A 24,129-nucleotide genomic window follows, 5' to 3' on the forward strand; every position below is an offset into this window, starting at 1 on the left:
CCTGAGCCTCCTCTTTTTGCCCTCTCAAAAAGCCTACCTTCTGAATGTTAATAACCACATTGGTAATTTCCACCCTCCAAAATAAACCCTAGCACCACGAGTTCCACCACCCCTAGCCCCAACCCTGTGTGCCCAGTGACATCCCCAAACCTGGCATCTCAACCCACAGCACTGTCACCCTCTACCCCCAACCCATCTCCTTTCTCTCTCAGCCCAAATCCAGAGCCCTTTATTGAACATCTGTGCTTCTGGCCAGGATGTTCCTATGGCTCCAGCCTCCGTATGATTCCCAGAGGAGTCACCTCTTCTCTGGGACATCCTGGCTCATTTTCCCCAGCTGACAAGCTGGGTGTCCACTAGGAAGGAGCAGCACAGCCCCGTACTGTCAGGTCTGCATAGCTGGCACTGTTCATCTCCCGATTTAGCTCATTTCCCTTCCAACAGAGGGAGAGGAGGGAATGCAGAGGAGAAGTGAAGCTCTGCCCAGCCAACCAGCTGTTCCTGTGCTCACCCTTCCTGGAAGTCATTAATCACTCTGGATTTGTGCTGGCACAGAGGCCAAAGCAGGAGCATTTTGCAGGAAGCAATTAATTTTTGTCACATGCTCTCAGAACACCCTCTCCAGCATGGTGAATCGTGGCAGCTCCAAGGATGCGCCACAGTCACTGCATTTTTGCACACTGATACATCTTCCAGGGGACGGTGTGTCCCTGCCCAGTAACAGCCCACTGCCTGCAAGGGGCACACATTGGGACAATACAGCTCTGCTCCTAATCACAGCGTACTATGTAGTCAGTCAAAAAATGAACGTCTTTGTCCATGATCAAGCAGTATCTGCTTCTATTCCAGGTCTGAAATGTGTAGTTATCTCTGCTGTCAAAACATAGAGTGATTCATGTAGTATTACTGCACACAGTGCAATGCTTCAGAAGCAGAAGAGTCTAATAACTATTTCTATCAGCCACGTGTTGGGAGTTAAGAGCCTGGAAGTTAGGCAAAGGAAAGGAAAAGAGACAGAAAATAGTCTGGTGCAGTCTGACTTAAAAACAGCTATAAAATGGAGGGGAGGAAAAGGCCTTAGCAAACGTGATGCTTTTAGGTTGGAATGGAGCTCACATTGTGAGGCAGGAAATGGTATGTGAAGGATCATTAGGACGAAAGGGTCTGTGTCCCTGCAGAAGACCATCTTCAATGAGGTGAAAATGCCTGGAGCGCTGGAGGAGAACTACTCCTCTAATCCTGATCATATTCTTCTTTATTAATTAGACTGAGCAGCCTGGGGACATGATTGTGGATGAGGTTTCAAAATTCCTTAGGAAGTGTCTGGAATATGAATCCCATGGGAAAGAAAGAGAGGGACTTGTAGAACTCCATACTCAGCTGGATGAATAACTCCACAGAGAAGATATTTGGTAGAACAGAACAGAAAAAGTAACTGACCAGCAAAGAAAATGAATCTAAGAGGCCAGAAAATGTAAGGAGAAAATGAGAGTCAATAAAAGTCAATCCAGGTTAGACTTTACAAAAGTAAAATAGGAAAAGGTGCTACAGGCATACGAATAATGCAGAACAGCAAGGGAAGAGGCATGCTAGGCTGTATGAGTCTAAGAAAGGTCATTAGTCCCCCTTCTTTGAATTTAAGTTGCAACAAGGATATAGAAGGAGAGCATAATGGAATTGCTATTCACGGTAGGCAACAAATTTCAAATCTTTATGAGCATAAACTGAAAAGAGAGCAATTTCCACTGAAGGAAATTCAACGCGTACAATTCCAAATCTTGTAGCTAGGGCTGTTAGTGTGTGTTTCAAATCAGGAGTGATATTGTGTGCCTGGAGAACAGCGAAACTAAGGGAATGAGCAGGGAGGTGAAAAACAATGCACAACCAGACACACATTAGTCAGAATCTAATAGTATAATATGATTTAAAATCCATTATGAAGAAAAGAATAAATACCTGGAAGTAAATGGGAAATTAAATAAAATGCAACACAGACTTAACAAAAACAGATTCATTTTTGTTTGATAACATCTTCTAGAAAATAGAAGTTGAGAAAATCTAATCCATTTGGATCTTGTTAAAGCATCTGAAACAGAGGTGGGAAATTAACAGAGACACTGAAGGGATGGAGTAGAGTAAAAATAATATAATGTGGATACAGAAGCCATGAGTGAGTAAAACAACAAAAGAATATGTAGGAAGGAAAACTGGATGTTGCTTTCTGCTACTGGTGGAGCCAGGGATTTCTCTGGGGTGTCATCTTATCCTCAGGTATCCAGTGGTAAAGGAGGAACTGCAGCAAGGAAATTTGCATTAGACTCCCAGTTGGTCAATGCACTGTCAATAATTAAGTCCCACCACACAGGAAAGCTGGAGAACTTGAGGCCTGGAATAACAGAAATGAAATGCACTTAATGTATTCAAGAAAGATATTTGCTTGTTTTTGTGAATAATATACCCTAGGTTATGATAGTCTGCAATAATTGTATTCACTGTGCTCAGCAGTGGCAAGGCATCCCCTGGATACTTTGTCCAGTTTGGGCCATTAAAGAAAGAGGGGGGACAGCCAAAAACAATCAGGGGAGATAAACAAGAATGAGGAGAGATTTAACAAACATGCCAGTGAGGAAAGAATTAGAGATGATAAAGTTAAGCAAGAGGTGTTCAAGAGGCCAGATGGTAACAGTCCTGAAACACAGAAGAGACTGCCTTCTTTAGAGGAAAGCAGAAGTCTGTTTTCTATGCCTGCTGCCGGTGGGACAGGAAATCATGGAGCAGCCTTAGCCTGCAGTGGGCACATTTAGCTTAAGCATCATGAAAAACTTTTTTAATGAAAATGATAGTTAAGCACTGGGATAGATTGCTAAGGACTTTGCAGTGTAGCCATCTCTAGAAGTTTTTGTTGTATAAACATCTCTCAGGAACAATTTTGGCAGATCTATTCCCGGAGAAGAACACTGGACTGTTTCATGACTCTTACCTGTTTTGGAGTGAGCTTCATTCACACTGTCTTCTCCTCCTATTTGCCCTCTTTGCCCACCCTATATGGGTCTCCTCCCACTAATGAAGGGAACTGATGATGGGACTCCAAGCTGTACCCAGGTAAACTAGTTGTTTAGCCAGCCTTCTCCTAATTCTTCAAGTAATGCATATTATAGGACTGCCATGGCCTAGATCCCTTAGTTGTCAGTTCCTTGCTAAGGCTTAAAAGGAAAATGTTGTGGCCACCGGCTCCACGGGGCAGTGGGACGAGTGAGGAGGCAACATGGTGAGCAATAGGGTCAGCTTGCTTTGCTGCCTGGGGACTGCCTCATGGTGGAGAAGCAGGGAGAGCCCAAGGGCTGTAAGCATCCAGACTGCAAAAGATAGGGGGAACTGGCTGAGGGGCTCAGTTCAGGTTCTCAACCCTGCTCTGCAACGCAAGATTGTGGCAGTGGGGAACATGCCCCCGTCAGGACCATGAGAACTGGATGGGACCTTCACAGGGCTGGAGTCACCTACACTGCCCTTCTTTCAGGTTAGCAGGAAGGGGGAGCTGTGCATCGTGCTCAGAAAGCCCACTGTACCTGCTGTGTGGAGTCCAACTATGATCCTTGGTGAAGGTCTCAAGCCCCAGACAAAGATACCGTGAGTACTGGAGGCTGGAAGTGGGGAGAGTAACCCTGACACTGTTGGCTTTGCTGGCATCATTGTCTGCTGGCCCAGGTTTTCTGCTGCTGTGTAGGCACCTGTCTCTGATGGTGGCAGTAGCAGATCTCCATATGTTTCCAGGCCAGCACAGTAAGGCCATTCATATATTTCACTATTTCACAGGCCATTCAAGACAAGAGCTCAGCCACAGTCAGGCTCTGTTATGGCACAGCTTTGCCTGCACAAACTGCTCCTGAAAGGACAGCTCTGCTGCCACCTGTATGTTCACCACCTCACTGTCTATCCCTAATGAAAGCAGTGCCTAGAAATGCAGGTAGCAGCTCTATCTCCTAGACTTCCACAACAGTTGCAGCAGCTGGAGGAGAGTTTCAGAAGAGGCTCATTATAAGTGAAAGCCTAGCTGCTGAATCACAGAGCAGTGATTGAAATCTTGAACCTTCACTCACCTGAGTTAAATGAAGCATTACTCTCCTCTGACCTGCAAGTTTTGCAGTCATTTACAAAGTGCCCAGTGGACCTGGCAAGGCTCCACATCGCTTTCACATTGCAGGAATGCATACACGCACCCTACGTGCAGGACAAAGGTGAACAAGCAAGACACCCTGGCTTTCACTTACAGAGGCAAAGCACCGTATTTCTCCCCAGAATTTCATTTGTTTGTAAGCAAGAAAATTAATTCCAAGTTACAGGATTCAATATTTGGAAGTTTACTGTTGCAGACAGTTGATTTGAGCTTGGATGTACTGCCTCGTATGGCACCCTCTGCTCAGACCACTTAGGGTTCATTTAACACACAAATCTGGAGGCCAGCTCCATTTAGAAGCAAAGCTTTAATTTCAGTGCTCTTGAAGATACGGTATGAAGGTAAGATACAATTTAAAGGAAATGGCTGGATATGCAGAGGAGCTACTTACAGGGGATACGTGTTTATTGTAATAGGTGAACTGTTTGTAGCATATATAGACTCTCTAAGGGAGATCTGTGAAATCTTTTAGAGTCCTACTCACCGTCCATGATACTTGTGTTCCTCTTTGTTCTAGGGATACTTTTGGAGGTCTTCTTATAGTCTTCATGCATCTTCTTTTGCATTTGTACAACTACCTCATTGTGTGCTTTACCAGGAACAGACAACGCTATCTGATGTAGGGCCAGTGTTCAATATGCACAGGGCTTTTACAGAGTTGTCGTCCTTATCTCACTTTCCACTGAAGCTTTCCTCAAACATGTAGATTAATACTATATGAATCACTCCACGTTTTAACAGCAGAGATAACTACAGTGCACCAGTACATACACGTAGTAGTCTGAGTAAGATTTTTCGTCTACCCTTTAGAGGGCTGATTTCAGCAGGTGACTATTACAGACATTGCTATAGAGCCTTGTGTTCAAGCTGCGGGTCCCATGTAGGATATTCACAACATGCTGCTAACAACAGGATTGCTCTTCCACTCTTGTCTCAAAAAAAAAAAAAATAGACTGGACTTGGGTATAAGCATTAATGAAGGCATACAAAGGAAATATAGCCACACACTGCTATATTACAGAAAGGTCATGCTCATTATACATATACATATGTAGAAATAATTTGCTTAAAAATAAGGAAGAAAAATAAAGTTACATACAGAGGCACATCTTAATATGCACATTATAAACACTATGAAAAGAGTTTCAGATTTAGCACACTTTTTTTTCTAGCTTGTTCAGAATTGCATTTTATGAAGTTATTTTAAGAATTTGATTCCAAATTTTCAAGTAGTAATAGCTTAAAGAATTTACTAGAGAACTACAGATCACATCATAAACTTTTTAAAAAATATTTTAAATCGTCAATCAAAGCAATCAGAGCAAGAATGTTGTTCTCCATTAAACACCACAAATTGAATCATGTAATCAGTTAAGTCAAAGGCAAAATTCCATCGATTTCCACAGGTTTGGGGTTACAAAATTCTATTAAAAATATTACCACTATTGATTAATTTTGGTCATTTATTAAATTAGTTTGTATGGAACTATGCTTATTTTTCAGTAGACTTGGTTTCATTACATTGTTCTCTATCACGGTTGTGTGATCTTATTAAAAATATTGTTGAGGTTGTTCTAATGTGAACTGTGAGAAAATGCTGTTTATGTTCTTTATGCCTATAAACCATGCTGGTATGAGTGGGTTTTAGTAAAAATATGGGCCTGACTGACCCAAATATCGTTTTTTAAAAATATCTATATCACCGTATCCTGTGGCAGGCAGCCAACTCAGTGTTTGTGATCTATGCAATATTGCAAAATGTGGTGAGCCACAAGGAGTTTGCAAGGGAATACTGCTGCTTCTAAAAAGAAGGATGTGAATGAGTTTGGCCTGTACCGATTACGAAAGAAATTGTCACTTTCACCAAAAAGATTATATTTTGGATGAATATAGAGCTATGTTTATTCTCTGAAATAAGGGATATTTTTCATGTATTTCAGCTTACCTTCCTCTGATGAATAAATTCTTCATGCAACCCTCCATTAAACCTACAGTAAATCAATCTGCTTGTGAATGCTTTCCTTTTAAACCATCATCATCTTGTCTTTATTCACTGTTATCCCCTCTTTCCCAGGAAAGAAAAAAAAAAAAAAAACCCTGAACCAGCTCTTTGACTCCCCTCTTATTTTCAATAGGCCAGTACTTCATATCACAGTGGAACTTTAAGCCCCTTATTTCTGTTTTCTGCATAAAATGCAAACAAAAACAAAGCCACACAACCCCAAAGCTACCCTAAGTACAAGGTACCATTGAAATAGCATTCAACAGTCACCGTGCTGTCCTTACAGCTGTGCGTGCTAAAGCACTAGCCCCAGCAAAGCCCAGTGGGGGTAACACCAGCTCCAAAATGCAGCAGCAGTTACGGGACAGGAGGTAACACCAGCTTTCTAGCTGTCCTTTCCTGTGAACACTGTACATCCAGACAGACTGAATACTTAAAAAATAAAACACTTAAAAAATAAAACACTTAAAAATACTTAAAAAATAAACAAAACAAAAGAAAAAAAAAAAGAAAATGAAAGAAAATAAAAAAAAGAAAAGGCAGGAGGCATCTAGACGTACTGACTCCTGGAGTATGAGCTTTCGGTGGTCCTGTGCAGATGCTGGGTGTGCAGCAGGTGGTGGGGAGGTGCGGAGTAGCCGTAGCTCCTGGATTTCTCACAGCAGTGGCAAAAGCAGCAGAATATGGCTCCGGCTGTCAAGAGGCAGAAGGCAGCCACCCAGCCCAGGTAGAGAGCCTCACCAAGCTCCCTTTTCTGTGCAACATTGACAGCGGGGTTGTAGAAGTCCCTGATGATGGTGTTGGCAACCCAGCAGACTGGAATGAGCGTGACGGCACCCGAGAGGATGAAGAGGAGCCCAGCCGTCAAGAGAATATAGCCCTTGGCCGGCCAGCTGCTCTGCCTGCACCGCGTGCACTTCATCCCAACAACAGCAACCAGGAACGCCAGGAAGGAGAGCGCTGACCCGGCACACATCAGCCCTCTGGATGCCTGCAGGTCCGGAGAGAGGGCCAGCACGGAGTCGTAGACCTTGCACTGCATCCTGATGTTGGCTTGCCTGATGCAGTGCATCCACAGGCCTTCCCAGATGGTCTCGAACACGATGATGTTGTGCTCGATGAAGGCAGACACCCTCCACTGAGGCATACCTGTGACTGTGAATGTCCCGATCATGCCAATGCCACCGACGAGCAGCCCCGCAATCTGCAAAGCCCCACTAACCATGCTGTCTTTGAGAGGTGTGCACCACCCAGCAGGTTCACCGAGCCAGGCGCACACTGACGGCAAAAAAATAAATTAAAAAAAATAGCAATTTTGTCCAAAAGTAGCTGTTCCTTGTGCGAAGAAAGTTTCAGAGTCAGGCTGCCCAACCTTAAATCAACTTAAACCTGGCACGCGCTACCTGGGACTTGGCTGCGCCTTCGTCGCCTTTATAATTCCCCTGCCACCACTGACTCAAAGAGGCAGACCAAACGATCAAGTGGAACAGCTTTCCAAAGCAAGAGACAGGACGGGGTGTGAGTAAACCAGCAAGAGCCATTTATAATACGTGCACCGTCTGAGGAAAGTACATTTGCATTGAAGTTGCTTATTAAAAAAAAAAAAAAAAAGACTGGTCTGTGCAGGGAGACCGTGTGTGCACCGGTGCCGTCAGTGAGGCTGTTACACTGAACGCACAGGAAATTTCTGCCTCTGAGCCCTGCTCAGCTCAGGTTCCTGCAGGAGTGGTGGCAGCGGGCCAGGAGGAAAGCAGAGCCGCCCACCCTGCCACAGGGCCTCTGCTTGCAAAAGTGCTCTTGTGCCGGAGCCTGGAGGGGAGTGCTGCGGTGAGAGGATCAAGGAACAAAGCAAATCAAAAGGATAAAGTGACTCTGAACCTGAAACGGATGGCTCCGTGGAGGATAGTCAAAGCTGCAAAGAACCATTTAAGAGTTAGAAAGGAACAATGAGAGACCTCAGTCCTGCTAATACCTGTCTACATATATAGCTTCATACATATCTATTGCTCTACAGAGTGTATGGGGATAGCTTCTGGAGATATCCACATACAACCTGTTACAGCTATCCTTGTACAAACAAATGCTTTAGAAAAACATCATTAAAAAACAAGTATAAGTTAAACATAATAATTATGGGAATAATAACAGGTAAACGGTTTGTTCAAGAATTCTTGGGTGAACCGTAGACAATCTTGGAAAATGATAGGTGTGGAAATTTGTGAAAGTCAAAGCAACAGAAACTACAGTCAAAAATCTAGAAAAAAAATCAAACATAACAGCTGTTTCTTTATACAAATTCATACAGCTAGGAACATATGCATGAAATATTCAGCTTGATCTCTAGATGTGTCTTAACATGAAAAAATAAAAAAATTAGGCATAAACTAAGATCTTTTCTTATAAACTAGTATACTCCATATGTTAAGACAAGAACTAATTTGTTTATACTGTAATAGATCAATTTAGAATATAATTAGATAGATAATAAAATACTAGTCTGCTGCTATTCATTTGAACTTTCTTCCCTCTATTTCTTTCCTTGCCATTTTATATCTTCAAAAGCTGAAATTAAATCAAAATAAATAAATAAATAAAAATAGAGCAGTGCAGTGCTAAATATGCCAGCTTGTTGGCTTATCAAAGGTAGGGAAAAGATAAAAGTCCCTCTTACATGTAATATTTCATACTCCCTAAGCGTGTTTCTGTGTTAGTGCATAGAAGTATGGTTAGGAGGCAGACAAAAGTAAGAAGCACTCTACAAATCCTTCCATATTCAGTTTGGATTTCATAACCACCTGCTTTTCCAACCTCTGCAGCAGGCTGCTGCTTATAAAGACATGCTGGAAGGGTGAAGGTAGGCATCCTCTCCTTTTCTTTCTGGTCCCCTGAGCCCTGATTTGTGGTCAGGCAACTTTTCATTATGCCCTTTTGGTTTCGTTCCTATCTCTGAAATCAAACCTGCTATCTCCATGCCTCTCCTATTGCAAAGGCACCGAATGCCTTGCTCTGAACAGTGCAGTTTGTCTGATGGCAGCACCTAAAGCATTTTCCTGGACGAGAAGCCAAACAGAGGTCTGCTTTTTGGGTTTGTTCCTGCAGCATGAGAGGCCCTGGATTTGTGTAGCCGAAATCACAACTTGATGCTTCGCATGCTGCCAACTAGTCCTGTCATACTGACCCGTAAGTGATGGGGGTCTGGGTACAGGACTTTAGGAAAAGTGAGCAGGGAGAAACTCTTGAATAGTCTGAGCCATAGAAACAGGTAATAATAGTTCTCTGGAAGCCATCAAATCACACCCATGCTTGAAGCTGTGCTCTTCAAAGCCATGAGGCTAAGGTCCCTTTCAGTCATCAGAAAACTACCACTGTTTTCCTGGGGGAAGAAGGTGGTTAAGTCCAGTTACCCCAAGGGTGAGACAAGATAGATTTTGAGGAGGTTATAAATGTTCAATATTTTGACACTGCAAAAACGGATTTGGTATATTAAACATATAACTATGTAAATATCATCACATGGCTTTGCAGCCCCGTGGCTGCCACTCAGACAGCAAAGAAAAAGCTAGAGTCTGTAGCAGAACAAATAAACAAGCACTTTAATAACATACCAGTAAGTAAGCACAAATATGAGACAAGCAGCAGGACTGATTCTTCTTAAAGACTACTGAAGTTCTAATTTACAGGACATGGAAAATAATTAGCTGAGCAAATATAATTTAACCACGTTATTGATTAATTTACAAAACCATTAAAGCTCCTATATAAATTCATGGCAAGATTGTGTCTGTGCCAAGGATTCAGTACTTGCACATTGTTAGGAGGATTAAATTTTAGTGCCTTATCTTGCTTAAAACCATTTCCGAAAGGAAATGTGGGGAAATCTTTTTGAGCATTATGGAATGCATCTGCTTGTCTACAATAAAAACACAGGAAGGGGGGCAAGAATCTCACTGTTTGTTCTTGCCTGTATTCAAACATGCCATTTTAATACAGCGAAATATCAGAAATACCTGTGATTTTACCATGGGCCAAAGGGTCCGATCCATTTTGTTTTAAAACAAATACATACATCTATCATTTTACCATTTTCCTTTCTCCTCGCCTCGCCTCGCCTCGCCTCCCCCTTTTTTCTTCACTATCTTAAGGAATTAATATCCACACACTCAATACCAAGCTTTTCTGTGTGATCTGTGTAGTTCCCAGCTCTGTATTCCCAGCTCTGCCTTCTTGCCCTTTCTCCTCTCCGGAGTGGGTGAGTAAGCCAGCTGCAGGCACTCCTCATTCTGTGTTTTGGTGAGTAACAAAGACCTAAAGCAATTACAGCACTCCATGAGCAGAAAATGGGTAACGTTTCAGCACTGGGCTTGGTTTGTCTGTTAACTTCAAACAAACAGGACCTCAGAATGATTTGTTTCTTTGTCTCTTCATCACTTTGATAGCACCTTTCTCCAATAAATCCCCTTGCGTGGGAGCAAGAAGGGATTTCTCACCCTTCTTACATGGCTTTTCTTCTGAAAGTTACTCACACTTTGGGAAGGAGATGAAGTGAGGAGATAACCCTGTGATTAGCTCAGCTGCCACTTAGCACCATTTCTCACAGTTTCTCTGGGAACCCACTACTCCCTACAGGAGCAGCACAGCCCCCAAGTCCCTGTCATGACCCATTTTCAGCCACTAAAGGTGTTATGGAATAAAACACACCAAGAAAATATGTTTTGAGCATAATGTCCTTCCTCTTCCTGAGAAAATAGCAAGTGTTTTAATTCCAGAATTGTGAAGTGCTAAGAGCAATTGCTGATGCTGAGGGGGAGGTGGGAAGAGGGGGAAGAATGGTTGCTCAGCACCTCAGAAAATTTCACCCTGCATCAGTAACACGTTGCAAAGAATCCTGATTATTGATACTCTTATGGAAAACAGAAAAGTGTTGATGTTGGACGAGTTGTTCAGCATTTTCTTTCTTGGAAGGCTATTATTACTGTGTCAGTGGATATGCACTACTCTATGGCTCGCCCCAGGTACATCTGACATTTATTTTGCTCCAAGATCTTTTACCTAATGCAGCAGAACATGAAAAGCCAGTTCAGCATATCTATTCCAGACAGAAACAATCACATACATTCATAATCAGCTTCACTGAAGAGCCACTTCTTTTCAACTGAGGTAGCTTTTACTTCTGTACCATCTCTCTCCCCATCACTTGCTGCTAACAAGAGACCATTGTCTAGATAGCAAATGGCATAATCACAGAAATGCAAAAAGTAATAATCCTTGGCTGGTAATGTAACAGCATTGCAGATAGTTGGTCTGTGAAATATTTTTGCCTAATATCCCAAATAACTTTACACATTTGGTTCTCTTGCTCCCCACGCTTTAAATCCCATATATAAAATCCATGACAATGTGATGATGTTCCCCTCGGATTAACATGCGGTGCAGAAATTTCAATTTCCCTGCTTTTAACTGCTGTTTGTTTTGTGAAGTGTTAATGCAGAAAATTTGCCTAACTTGGAACTGGGGCATATGGGATTTGGACATGCAGAATCGTGAAAAATAGTATTTCTGAAGATACTCAATGCCAAGAGAGCATCAGAGGCAACGACTTCTTATGCTACCTTCCTCGGTACACCTTTAGAAACAGCAGAAACATCACGGAGAGCTGGGTACCTGAACAAAGAACTGACCTATTGATGAATCTTCATAACCTATTGATGAATCTTCATAAGAATAAACAGCAGAGAATGCTAAACTAAAGAAAGGGATGGAAAACCAACCGCTTAGTGCCATGAAAAAACGGACTAGGTAAAGTTCACAGGTAGATGTCAGAGAATCATTCTGCGCTAAGACAGATTGGCCCTGAGGAGGTTATAGGACATTTCTGGCCCCAGATTCTTGCACTTGATGCTGAGATCTTCCATCCTCAGGAAAGGATCACACCAGGAAGGTGACTTCTGCCTTGAAATACCTAGCTTACGCTCACTGAAACCCTTCTGCTGTGAAATGAGTAGGAACTTGAAGTATTTTGCATGAAGTAATTTTTTTCTTCCATGCAGAAAGAGAAGTGATCATGTATATGAAGGCCTGGGATTAATATAACTTCAGTGTTTTAAGAAAAAGTTATGTGATTGACGTATTTGAAAGAAAACTTAAATCTCAGTTTATCCCATTCAGATGGTAGCCTCAGTCACATTCTCTAGCATCTCCTGCAATCAGACTACAATTTACAGGTGCCAGACCTTCTTTGAAATGAAATGTAGCATAAGTTGACTGATTAAAATTTCCATGTGTCCAGTCAAAACCTATAATTTGTGGCATTTCTGCTCCAGCCCAGTTGAAGCATCACCATATTACATTTAATTTTCTATTCTAAAAGCTCCCCAGGCTTCTATTTTTAGCATTCCTGACATTGTTGCTGCAAAGGGCTGCCCATCCTGAATCATAAGACTTTCACAAGTGTGACATGATAGTTCATTAAAGATAAAAACTATTGGCCAACGCTTGTCTTCTGTTGTATCCCAGATGCCTCAGCAACTGTGGCAGGATTTCACAGGTGGAACTAAGAACAAAACTTTAGTTTTACCTGCTTACATAGAATCTATGTTGAGAGTTGTGCAGAGGAAATGTTCAGGGGAGATAAGGATTGTTTTCAACCTAATTAATAATGTTTTGGTGCAGTAAGAGCGTTGTGGTAATAACATATATATTGTAGACACAGTTTAGCATTTTTGAGACATAACAGTAAAGTTGCAGTTATTTGTAGTAACCTAAGGGGAGAGAAGGAAGAGGGGACTCAGGCAAGCAAAACCACGAATTTAAAGCACATGCTGTGTGTGAAGTCAGAAGAATGCTGAAGGAGGAGTGTTGTTTCTTTGGTGTAGCAGTTAAGCTACAGCCCACAAAATCTGCACATCCTTGCACAAGAGGTAAGGATGCTGTGTCAAGACCTCGCACAAAAATAAACAGCATATGCTACCTGATTCTAGTTTTCTGTTTTCTTGAAAGGTGTCCTCACTCTTTTTCTTGATTTTCCTTTTTTGTTCTAGCTAAAAAATTCTGGGCTCAGAAATCTCAGAAAATTTTTAACATGTTTTTGCCTCTGCGATAGCTTACCTGGCTTTATCACTGATGGATTATTGTGGCTGAGCAAAACGACATCTTCAAAAACATATCATAGCAGTCTGGCGTGATTTCTGGAAACAGAACAGACAAAATAGTAACACAATAAATATCCTCAAGCAGGCCAAATGAAGCACTATAGCTTTAGTCTTTGTATGTCAGTCCCAGTAACGTGATACACGCGTCGTGCCAGAAGCCAGCAGCTGGCAGGTTTTCGGAGCGCTCCCACAAATCTTTCGAGGCACAGCCTGGTGCTGCTGGCGTTGCTGCTCCCTTCAGCAGCTGTGCCTGCGCTCTCTTCGGCCTCAGATGCCGCAGCATTGACTCAAATCCAGACCTTACCTCTTCTTCCATGCTAAGCCCACCCAGATGCCCAGCTGTGCTCCGGTGTTAATAAGCCCTTCCCCTCCCTGTACAGCCTCCACGGTGTGTTTCTGATGGTAGGAAAGACAACATAAATATGCAAGCTGCTTTACAAACAAAGCCCCTTGAGCCTGCAATAGCGTTGCAGATCACGGAGTCCACTGCTACGCAGCGTATGCCTGCTGCAAGCTCCCACCCGCCACGTTTCATAAATCGCCATGAGCCCTGGGATGAGTGAGATGACGGAGGCACCTGCTACTGGCAAACATTTTCCACTCACTCCTTACCCCAGCCAAGGTCCCACCTTGCAGGGGTAGGAAGGATGGAGCTGATGCTTCCATGCATAGGAACCCATCACCTGTGAAAATGGAAGGCAGCAACCATTTTTCTGTCTTTTATGTGAATGCAGCATGATCAGGAATTAGTACAGCTCAGGAATTCAGTCTTAGGAACATTTATAAGAGCACAGTCATGGTTGTTTTGAGTGCTGGCCCAGGGGAACAAACTTAGATTCATATTCTAAATACCCTTCGTGTGTGGGTGCAAGCCACCTGGAGGCACTTTCTGAAGTTCCAAGGGGATAAAGCTTTCTCTTTGTAAACATCATAACTGTCAGTAGAGAGCTAGAAAAAGGCATCTAAAGCAGGTATATATAACTAAAAAGCCTTTAAAGTCTGAAAGAAGGATCAAAACAGTATATAAAGAGTGATTTCAAAGTTTTCTCCCTTATCCACTTCTTCCTCAATTTGATTGTGAAGCCACACTTCCCAGTTTATTTCTGAGTTAAAACTTCCTCTTTTATTGATAGTTCCCCTTGTTCATCAGCTTTCCGCTGCTGCATCTGTAAATAACTTGGGCCAGGGGTAGCCAATATTTGTGCAGAACAGGCTTTCCCATGTAGGACCCCACCTGAAGCCTGTAAGAGACCTGCTCGTGGAGGAACATCAACACCAACACACTTAATGATGCCGAAATACTTCAAGATCAAGGCAATGTGTACCAGCTGCAATGTTATCACAGATCAATATCCTATTAAATTAGTTGGGGTGCTGCACAATAAATCTTCACAAATTCACCAAGAAATACCTATATGACTAAATGAAACAACCTCTTGATGAAACAGGTGAGTGGAGGCAATAAAAAGGAAGAACTTTCTTAACTGTTAAGTATTATTCATAGTATTTAAGCAAATGTGCAAGAAGTTGTTCAAAGGACATTTTAGCCAAACAGTGCTCATCATATTCAACACAAAGTTGTTTGCTCAACGAAAGGCATAAAGGCAAAAAGAAAAGGTAAGATGCGGTTTGGGGCTAGCAGAACAACTGAAAACAAGGACAAGGAAGAGAAGAGAAAGAAGGCAAACTGCGGAGGCTGATGTGCGCTGAGCTGTTAGTTTTTTCACTTGACCCAAAGAGAGGAATTGTGGCTGCTTACAAGCCTTGGCTCCTGGGGGATGCAGCTCCTTAGCTTCCCATCCCCTTACCTGTCCATACCCTTTTCCCTTTCTGACAAAACTGCAGGTACATACCGAAACAGTCATTCAGACCATTTATCTGTGGCCCCTGTATCCCATGTATGCATGCTGACTGCTCAATTCTGAGTGCTTCCCATCTCCCCCATTCCCTGCTCTGGCTGCTCCCTACATACCAAGGTGGAAAGGACACTCTGCCGAGGTGGGGGTCTGTGCCCAAATCCGTCTTTGTTTCCTCTTAGTGCAAGTCAGACTGATGATGTTACAGAACATCCACTAACAGGACTTTAGCAAAGCACAATGTATCTGCACATTTGGTGATGGCTTTCGTATTTGTTTGCAGCCTTCCTAACTGTGCCTTTTAGATCATTACCTTCTCCCAGATTTGTGCTAAAAGCTTATGCCAGCGAGCTCACATTTGAATTTGGTCTATTAAAATGTAAGCCATCAGATGGCACATGTTCAGCTGGCGCTCTGCACTTATACTTTCATGAAAGTACTGAACAAAAATACTTTTCAGAGATACAGCAATCATCCTGAAACATTATCAGTACTATGACACTGCATCCCCTCAGATAAGTTAAATTTATCCTCATTGGGAAAATGTTCAATTTTCCCCTGCATTTCTTTGTTTGGCTCTATGACCTGTTCTTGTGGAGTGTGAGATTGGGATGCACACATGGAATGCAAGAAGAGCTGGGTGCAATTCTTTCAAGGACAATATTTTTCAGTCCAAGCAGAGTTTGGCTTTTAACAACAGCATATGCTGCAGCAAATGTTCTTTTCTGTCGATGTTATTCATTATCAGAAGAAATTTCCAAATGAAATATTTAAACAATGACAGAAATTCTAAATATTTAATTTAGAACTCTAACCAATGAAAGTATGTTTAAAAAAAAGTTGTTAAATAAAAACCCAGCATTTTTCTCCATTTCATCTATTTAGAAACCCAAAAATTTTTTCTCTGCACACCAAGAAGTATTATTGAATTGAATTTTATATTAAAATTCCTATGGAAAACAACAACAACAACAACAACAAATTCAAAAGGAAACTATTTAAAATATATATTTCTCTATCTATTTCCTAAAGGTCCTAAAGGTCTATTTCCTAAAGGTCCTTTTTTCAAATAGGTAAGAAGTTTCCCATACACTGTGTTCCCCCACTTCACATATGCACACACACTTTTTTTCTCCCCTTTAGAAAGGCAGACTGTACAAGCTGCTGTCCCTTGGCTACATCTACTAAAGGAAAAGGAAAGCCAGTAACACAGTGCCACAGCCATGTCCCTGCCTCGGGCAGCAGACCTGACAGAGAAAGCAAAAGACTTGTGCCTGAAACTATGGAACATTTATAGAATTCTGGGCCCCAACTAGGCATATGCATCTCCTGGACTATAAGAAGAAGAAAAAAGCAGTACTGATCTAAGCTCTGCCCCTGGCACAGGACTGTGGAGAATTCACAAAGTAAGCCTTGAATTGGTTTCAGCCACCCAGAGCCACCTGCAGCCCCAGAGCTTTGCAGGTGCCCACGGGAGCTGCTTCAGCCCCAGAGCAGTGATATTCAGGTGCTCACACAGGCATAAAGAGAAAAGGGATGAATGAACCCAGACCAATATAACTTTGGTAGAGTGAACATACCAACCAGAGTCCCGGGAGATGAAGGGGAAGGATTTCTCAATACATCCATTGCCATCCCAGGGGTGAGTTTCTGCCCTCAGTCTTGTATGGATTCACTCTGTCAGCTGCTGTTTCTCACCCCATCCAGCCAGGGATACAAGGATGAGTCCTTAGGTTATCATCCAAGGTCTAGATTAGGATTTATCTGCCCTATACACTATACCACAGCACAGAGACACAGGAGCTCCAAACCAGGTTGGGTGTTCCAGCAGTTCCAGGTGAGATGATGGCTGCCTGGGCTAGCAGAACAACTGCTAGCAGAACAAAGCTGCTTCTTCTGCTGAGCACACAAAATTATCTCCCCACAGCCTGCCAATCTGCAGGCTACGTACACACTTCAGGGCATGCACCCCTTTATATATATTGACAGATTAAGAGACCATACAGTATTGCAGCATTTAATAATACAATATTTCTCATAGATTCTTAAGTCCACCCTTGGAAACATGCAGAGCAAGGGAGCTGTGTAAGACCACAGTCAGTAACTGCTCACCCCTTCTAATCAATACCAAAACAGAAAAATATGACTTATTACAGACATAAACAATCCCTTAAATGTGCATTTCAGCAATATTTAAGTGATAGCAGTCTGTCTAGCTGCTTCACACAGTTCTCACCTCAGTAGTATCTGAGCATCTCCCAGTTTATTGCTATAATGTTAGGCACCCCTCAATTAAGAGTGACAATACCTAGCACTTGTCAACAGCCCTTGCCATCTGGTAAGCACATTACACTTATTAATTAAGCTTCATGATATTCATCAGATCTAGGTTCCTAAATACGGTATGGTTACCTCTGTTCAGTGACAAAAAGCCACTAATGTGGTTACAGCTCTCCAGTGATCAGAAAATGTATGTGGTTCATGCCCCAAAATTTCAATATTCTGTTATATCATGGTTCTCATCCTTTTCAAGGACTGAAAAGGCTCTTTTCTTCTGTGCTTTCCTGAAATACATACCTGCATTGTCAGCATTTCCAGCTCATTTTCCCTTCCCGTTAAATCATCAGCAATTTAGAAGCCATTAGGATATAAAACTTGCTTACTGGCTGCCTGGTCTCTGAACACGTCGGTGAAACAGACTCTCAAGCACGCACACGAGGGTAGGGAGCAGGGCCCTGCCACTCTTAAAAATTTCTGCTAATCCAGCTTCAAAATGCCACGTGCTACCTGTAAATCAGTCAGTGGCTGCTGAGCTCCTTCCTTACGGACCTGGGCATAAGGTGCACGTGAAGAGCAGGACTGTACATGTCTGTAAGCAACAGCAGACATCTCCTGAGAAATTAGTGAGCCAAAAGGTCCGCACACAAGTCAGCCAGCAAACGTGCGGTACAGTCTGCTGGGACACGCACTTGGTAACAGCCCAGTTCCTCCTGAACAAGGTGCAAGCACAGATAACCTGAACCAGTCAGGGCAAGCTCAGAGGGCATGACTCGTTTCCTGCCTCTCTGCACAAAAGCATTGGTGGAATCTGATGTTTTTGTTCCCATTGCTTTGGTTTTGGTGAAAAGAGGAAAAAAATCATAGGAATCATGATTTGGAATACTTCCCCTGATTGCTGCAAGGCACCCAGCAGCTTCAGGACCATTCAAGGTTACATGTTGGCCCATTTGGAGAAGTCAGCCTTGAAAAGAGATAAGTCTTTCCTTTTATCTAAGACAAAATAACATTCCCTTATAATCCCAAAGATAGGAGGCTCGAGAGCGCGTCTGCAACAGTGATTTAAAGCAACCTTTTGACTTTGTTCTGAAAGAGCCTGGAAGGCCTCATGCAGTCACTTACAGCTGTTCCTGGCGTCCTGCTGCGGCCTGAGCTTCCTGTACCATAGCTAGGAGGCTAGCTGGAGCATGGAAGGACAGAGCCGAGCCGCCTCTGCCAAGGAAGGGACAGGGTGAGATGAAGGGCAGAGCTGAGAGGAAAGCCCCAGAGCGTGAGCCTGCCTGTTCTTGCAGCCCCTGGGCAAGGAGCCCAGCAGCTCCCTCCAGCTCTGGGACCTGGCACCACTGGAGTCATCACGGGAGGGAACTGACCATTCCCACCACCCCACTGATGGCCACCGCCAGCTCTGCCAACTCCTGTCCTCCAGACAAAACCTCCAGTGCTTTTTTCTGCTTGGCCCGGCAGCAGAAAGGTGTTGGCCTGTGGTTTTCCCCACTGCAGTCCTTAACCCACAGCCAAAAGCTGCCCTGTGCCAGGCTGTTTGGCGGGCAGGTGTCCTGGAGGTCCATCAGCTCAAGGCCATGCTAGCTTGGATGAGCTGGTGGGCCTTGGGGTATCGCAGGGCCTTTGCCAGCTCAAGGCCACCCAATTTCTGGGTTCTGTGTCTTTGGGAAAGACTGGCTTAAGACATCAGTAAATACCTTCAGGGTCTGTTCTACGCCCGTTGAACTACGTTGTGTACTTCTGCCTGTTAGGTTAAACAAGGCTTTTAAGTCAAGTTCTTTGAATCTGTTTTGGTTAATTGGCTCTAAAATCTCTAGTAACTGCACCCATCTGTAATATAAAATATATATGTGTATATATATATATATACATGTGTATATATACACTACCATTTAATACAAAATAAAATTAGTATCAGGGTTCTTGGAAGGTGTTTTACTGCAGTTGTAAAAAATACTGTTAGCTTTTAAATTGGACCGTCAGATTAGTGTATTACAAATAACAGCTCCTATGCCTTGAAATGTTACATCCCAAATATTACAGCAATTTACTATCAAATAAAAATGATAAGGTCACTTCTTCTGGCAACATTGACCAACAAATTCTGTTCAAATTATTTAAAAAGTGCTATCCAAACATCACTTTCTTACACAGTTAAAAGAAGAATTATTTGTCTTTTATCTATAAAACCTTACACAAAACCACTAGTCTTGGCTTCCATCCAAAAAATTAAAGATGTGATAGGTAATGACTGAAAAAGTAGCAAAAACCTGCCTGTTCCCAGTGACACTGGTGGTAAATTCTCATTTTTGCAGTCGATACCAAAGAAGGAAGAGATGCCATTCAAAGGGACCTGGACAGGCTGGAGAAGTGGGCCCGTGTGAACTGCATTAGGTTCAACAAGTCCAAGTGCAAGGTGCTGCACCTGGGTCGGGGCAATCCCAGACATGAGCACAGACTGGGAGAAGAACTCATTGAGAGCAGCCCTGCAGAGAAGGACTTGGGGGCTCTGGTAGACAAAAAGCTCAACATGAGCCAGCAGTGTGCACTTGCAGCCCAGAAGGCCAGCTACATCCTGTGCTGCATCAGCAGAGAAGTGACCAGCAGGTCCAGGGAGGTGATTGTCCCCCTCTGCTCTGCCTTTGTGAGGCCCCACCTGGAGTGCTGCATCCAAGTCTGGGGCCCCCAGACCAAGAAAGATGTTGATCTGCTATAGTGGGTCCTGAGGAGGGCCACGAAGATGATCAGAGGGCTGGAGCACCTCTCCTGTGAAGAAAGACTGAGAGAGCTGGGGCTGTTCAGCCTGGAGAAGAGAAGGCTCTGGGGTGACCTTATTGTGGCTTTTCAGTACTTAAAGAGGGCTTATAAAAAAGGTGGAGAAGGACTTTTTGCTCAGTCGGATAATGACAGGACAAGGGTAACATTTTTAAACTGAAAGAAAGTAGGTTTAGATTAGATATAAGGAAGTAATTCTTCAGTTTGAGAGTGGTGAGGAACTGGAACAGGTTGCCCAGAGAAGCTGTGGATGTCTCATTCCTGGAGGTGTTCAAGACCAGGTTAGATGAGGACCTGGGCAACCTGATCTCAGGGGTGGCGTCCCTGCCTATGGCAGGGGGCTTGGAGTTAAATGATCCTTAACGTCCCTTCCAACCTGAGGCATTCTATGATTCTATGATTTTCTTGTTTTGGAATTTCTGCAATAAATGTATGATACACAAGATGTTAATCCAAAATTTGCCCACTATAGGAAAAGAGTATACAGTTATGAATCTTTTTTGTTAAAAACCAAGGCAGGTCAGAATTCTTTGTAATGGTACTTTCTTCAGTGCCGTCCTCACTAAGGGATAGGCACCACACGTAGGAGACTGAAGGAGACTGAAAACTCAAACGTGATGTAGATAGATAAAGGAGAATGAGAAATATGTGTAAGAACTCAGTGTGAAGACAAACATACTTTTTTTAGTTAATCCCTTCCCTTCCCTCCTCTGCAGCATCCCAAATAATCCTTATCTAAATATTTTATTCTGGAACTATGTTGTCTCTTATCTTCTTACTCTATGCTTTTGTATTTGATCTTAATCTTCTTCTGTTTAGCTTGTACCAGCCTCTGGCCCTTTCACATTCAAGAATTTTCTTTCTGCAGAAATTTCCCATTAGGAGTAGAAAAAAATATAAGAGTTTCTGTGGGTAAATAACATAAGATCTAATGTTATTTGTGGAAAAAATATATGGCTATCTTAGCATGAATTCATTTTCCTAAAACTTAAAGACAAGTCACGTCATTTCTTTCTTGTAACGATATCTTCCATAGGGTGGAGGCATGCTGAAGGCAGTGCAATGAAATTACAACAATTTACAATATTGCAACACATCAGAACTCCAACCTCATGTCTCAGGAGTGTGCCTCCAGCTCCCATAAACAGCTCTGGAGTTCTTTGGAGGAAACATTTACTTTATAATTTCCCCACAAACTAGAAAGTCAACATCAGCTATAGTGTTGTGAAATTATTCCCCACTCACAAAAGCAGCTGTGAAAGAACATTATCATTACAGACCTCAAACACACTTTTTTTTTTTTTGGTTACAAATTCTCATTTAAGATTGTCACTGAATATTAATTCTCATTAACTCAAAATACCACTGAATGTGCATTCAATCATAAATTCCTTGTCAGCCAATCAAGATGTCCTATTTTCTATAGCCACTTGAGTTTCTTCTGGTAGACAAGGAACACCTTTTCATAGCTAGTCTGAATTTTGATAGTAATTCAACCCTGGGCCTTTCAGAGCAAAATCAGAAACTTAGTTCTTGTGGTTTCTCTTCTCTGCTCTAAGACCATTGCCAAGACAGACTGTATACAGAATTGGCATTCCTCTTCCTCACCGATTTCAGAGCAGGGGTTGAGATAAATAAATCTAAGCATAAAAAGAAAAAGCTTTTCTTTACCAAATATGTATTTACTCTGACCTTATCATGTACACAAAAGCTGGACCTGGACTATATCTCCACTGACAAAAAGCTGCAACTGCAGAGCACGTAGGGAAGCCAGCAGTACGTTGACCCGTCTGCAACAGGTAACAAACGAAATGCAAGGACGGACTTTAGAGGAACCTTGAGTTCAGTCTTCAAACTTATCCTGAAGTCTGAGCCACTGACAAGCCATTACTGCTGTTGCTTTTAGTAACTAAGTAGAAACTGGGACATGTCCTAATGCTGTAATCACATTTCTATTTAAGTAGATATGGCAATTATTGTACAGAGTTATCAGCAAAAGCTGTGCAAAATGTTTACAGTGAGTGATGAATCCTCAAGCTTATGTTTCCAAGAACTTGGACCCCAGTTTACTGGCTTCATAATTATAACAGAAACCTCCTCCCACTTAGCCACCCTCACACCATGCTGCCTGAAGTTTTCTAAACTCAAATAACAAATGAAGACACTGAGGTCAAGCATAACTGAGAGAGAGGGGGAAAAAATCTGCTGTAATGAATTCAGCCTGGATATTTATTAATTTTCCTCTTGCTAAACACCCAAACAAACCCACACAGGATGTTTGCTTCCAACCAATGCAGACTGCAGGGTTTAATTAGCTGAAAGCTCCACAAATTGAGCCCTGCTGAGTTTGCTGCTGTGGTTATAATCCAAGTTTTAAAGGAGACAGAAACAGCCATAGGACATCTCATTATGTCCTGCATCAAAGTGAAATGGTGAACACCTGAGTTCAGGTGATAATATCATTTTTTTTTTTTAAGTGCAATCAAAATTGTCATTTTTGTTCCAGGGTCTTTTTGAACTGCTGAAGTACTGTGCTGCCTGGAGAGAGGCACAAATATGGAGCTAATGTAGAAGTAAGTATCAAGCACAGTCAAGGTGAGATAGTGTGCCACATTCTTAATACTTCTGTGGTTTTTTTAAAAATAATAATAATAAATAAATAAAATAAAAGTAATATCTTGGCAAATTTGGGTAACATTTAACCTTTGTTTTTCTTTCTTGTATGAAAAATGAACATAAAAGTCTCAAAAATAGTGAAGCTGCAAGAATAGCCCGCTTTAATAAGTTGATTATCATCTTGTCAAATATGGCTTTGTAGGGCTTAACATCTCTTCTTTAGATTTAATAACACAGTTATTTGTACCATTCTATACTTAAAATATATGGTTGCTTACTGGTTCTGGGCAGGAGTGCAATATTGACTTCTCATAAATATGATGAAATCTTTCACCATTGTCTAGCAGAGAAAAGAAAAAATGAGTCAACCACACAGCAGCATTCTTCCTGAAGTCAGCCCTTGTTGGAAAACCTACCTTCAGGAGTTGTTCCCTTTGCTCACCAATGAACTTGCTCTCTTTTCTCTCTAAAACAGCCTTGTGCTTTTCTGCATCACTCTCTGCAGTCCTGTCTGCTAACCCTTGAATGAAACGGCTGTTGCTTTTGGAAAGCTTTCAGGAAGCCATCCTCTCCCAGGAAGAAGGAAGACTCTAGAAGTCTGCCTCAAAAGAGGCATAGTGCTTTGCTTATATGTTTTGGCTTCTCCTGGTTTGGTTCCTTGGGGAACTGGCTTACAAGCTCTCATCCCTTGGGAGTCCATCTGTCTCCTGACTGTAGCGCTGGCTGTCCTCCTAGCTTCCCAGTGCACTGCTTATCCTCCCTCTGCTGCTTTGGACATCATCACCCACACTAGTTTGTTCTGCATAGAGGTTCAGTAAATGAAGGAGAGATTCCCACCTGAGCACTAAAAGGCCTGCACTGGGAACTCCCACCCCCAGAATGCACAAGGCCAAGTGCTCTGACAGAACACAGTACTGTGACCACCTCTTATTGCCATTGTCACCGTATTATTTGTGTGCTTACTATATATATATATAGTGATCATTTGCTATGCTATGTCTTTTAAATAACCTTGGCTAGAGAAGAACTTTGAGGTCAGGAAGGGTCACTTATAAAGCTAAGGTAAGAACTGTGGAGTCCCTGGACTTCATCCCAAGGGTATAAAATCTCATTAAATGAACTCACTAAGTGAAAGAATTTGAGGCTAGTCTTCATCTGTGTATATACCAAATTTTATCAAAGACTCTCTTGAAAGAAAGTAACGGCATGACTGTGGCACTGCATCATGCCAGCTCACGCTACTAGGTTTGTTTCCATGAAATCACTAAATTTGTACTG

At 42.4% G+C, this 24,129-nt stretch overlaps 1 protein-coding gene across 5 annotated transcripts; it reads right to left on the reverse strand.

The window, feature by feature from the left end:
* Nucleotides 1-1,010: 1,010 nt before the first annotated feature.
* LOC310883562 (claudin-8-like) lies at nt 1,011-23,757 on the reverse strand. 5 transcript variants are annotated; one of them, XR_014573599.1, is made up of 4 exons: nt 17,758-18,180; nt 13,281-13,360; nt 4,659-8,088; nt 1,011-2,386 (listed from the first exon to the last, which is right to left on the reverse strand). XR_014573599.1 is itself a non-coding variant. In XM_083804140.1 (3 exons), exon 3 carries the CDS (start codon nt 7,399-7,401, stop codon nt 6,727-6,729), a length of 675 nt encoding a protein of 224 aa, XP_083660266.1. In that variant the 5' UTR covers nt 7,402-8,088; nt 13,281-13,360; nt 23,268-23,757; the 3' UTR covers nt 4,559-6,726. The 5 variants fall into 5 exon arrangements, 4 of the variants coding, with proteins under 4 accessions (XP_083660266.1, XP_083660265.1, XP_083660263.1 ...); XM_083804140.1 differs by lacking the exons at nt 1,011-2,386; nt 17,758-18,180 and adding an exon at nt 23,268-23,757 and having other exon boundaries at nt 4,559-8,088; XM_083804139.1 differs by lacking the exon at nt 1,011-2,386 and having other exon boundaries at nt 4,559-8,088; nt 17,844-18,180.
* Nucleotides 23,758-24,129: the final 372 nt, after the last annotated feature.

Source organism: Anser anser (assembly GCF_964211835.1).
Source record: "Anser anser genome assembly, chromosome: 1".
NCBI lineage: Eukaryota > Metazoa > Chordata > Aves > Anseriformes > Anatidae > Anser > Anser anser.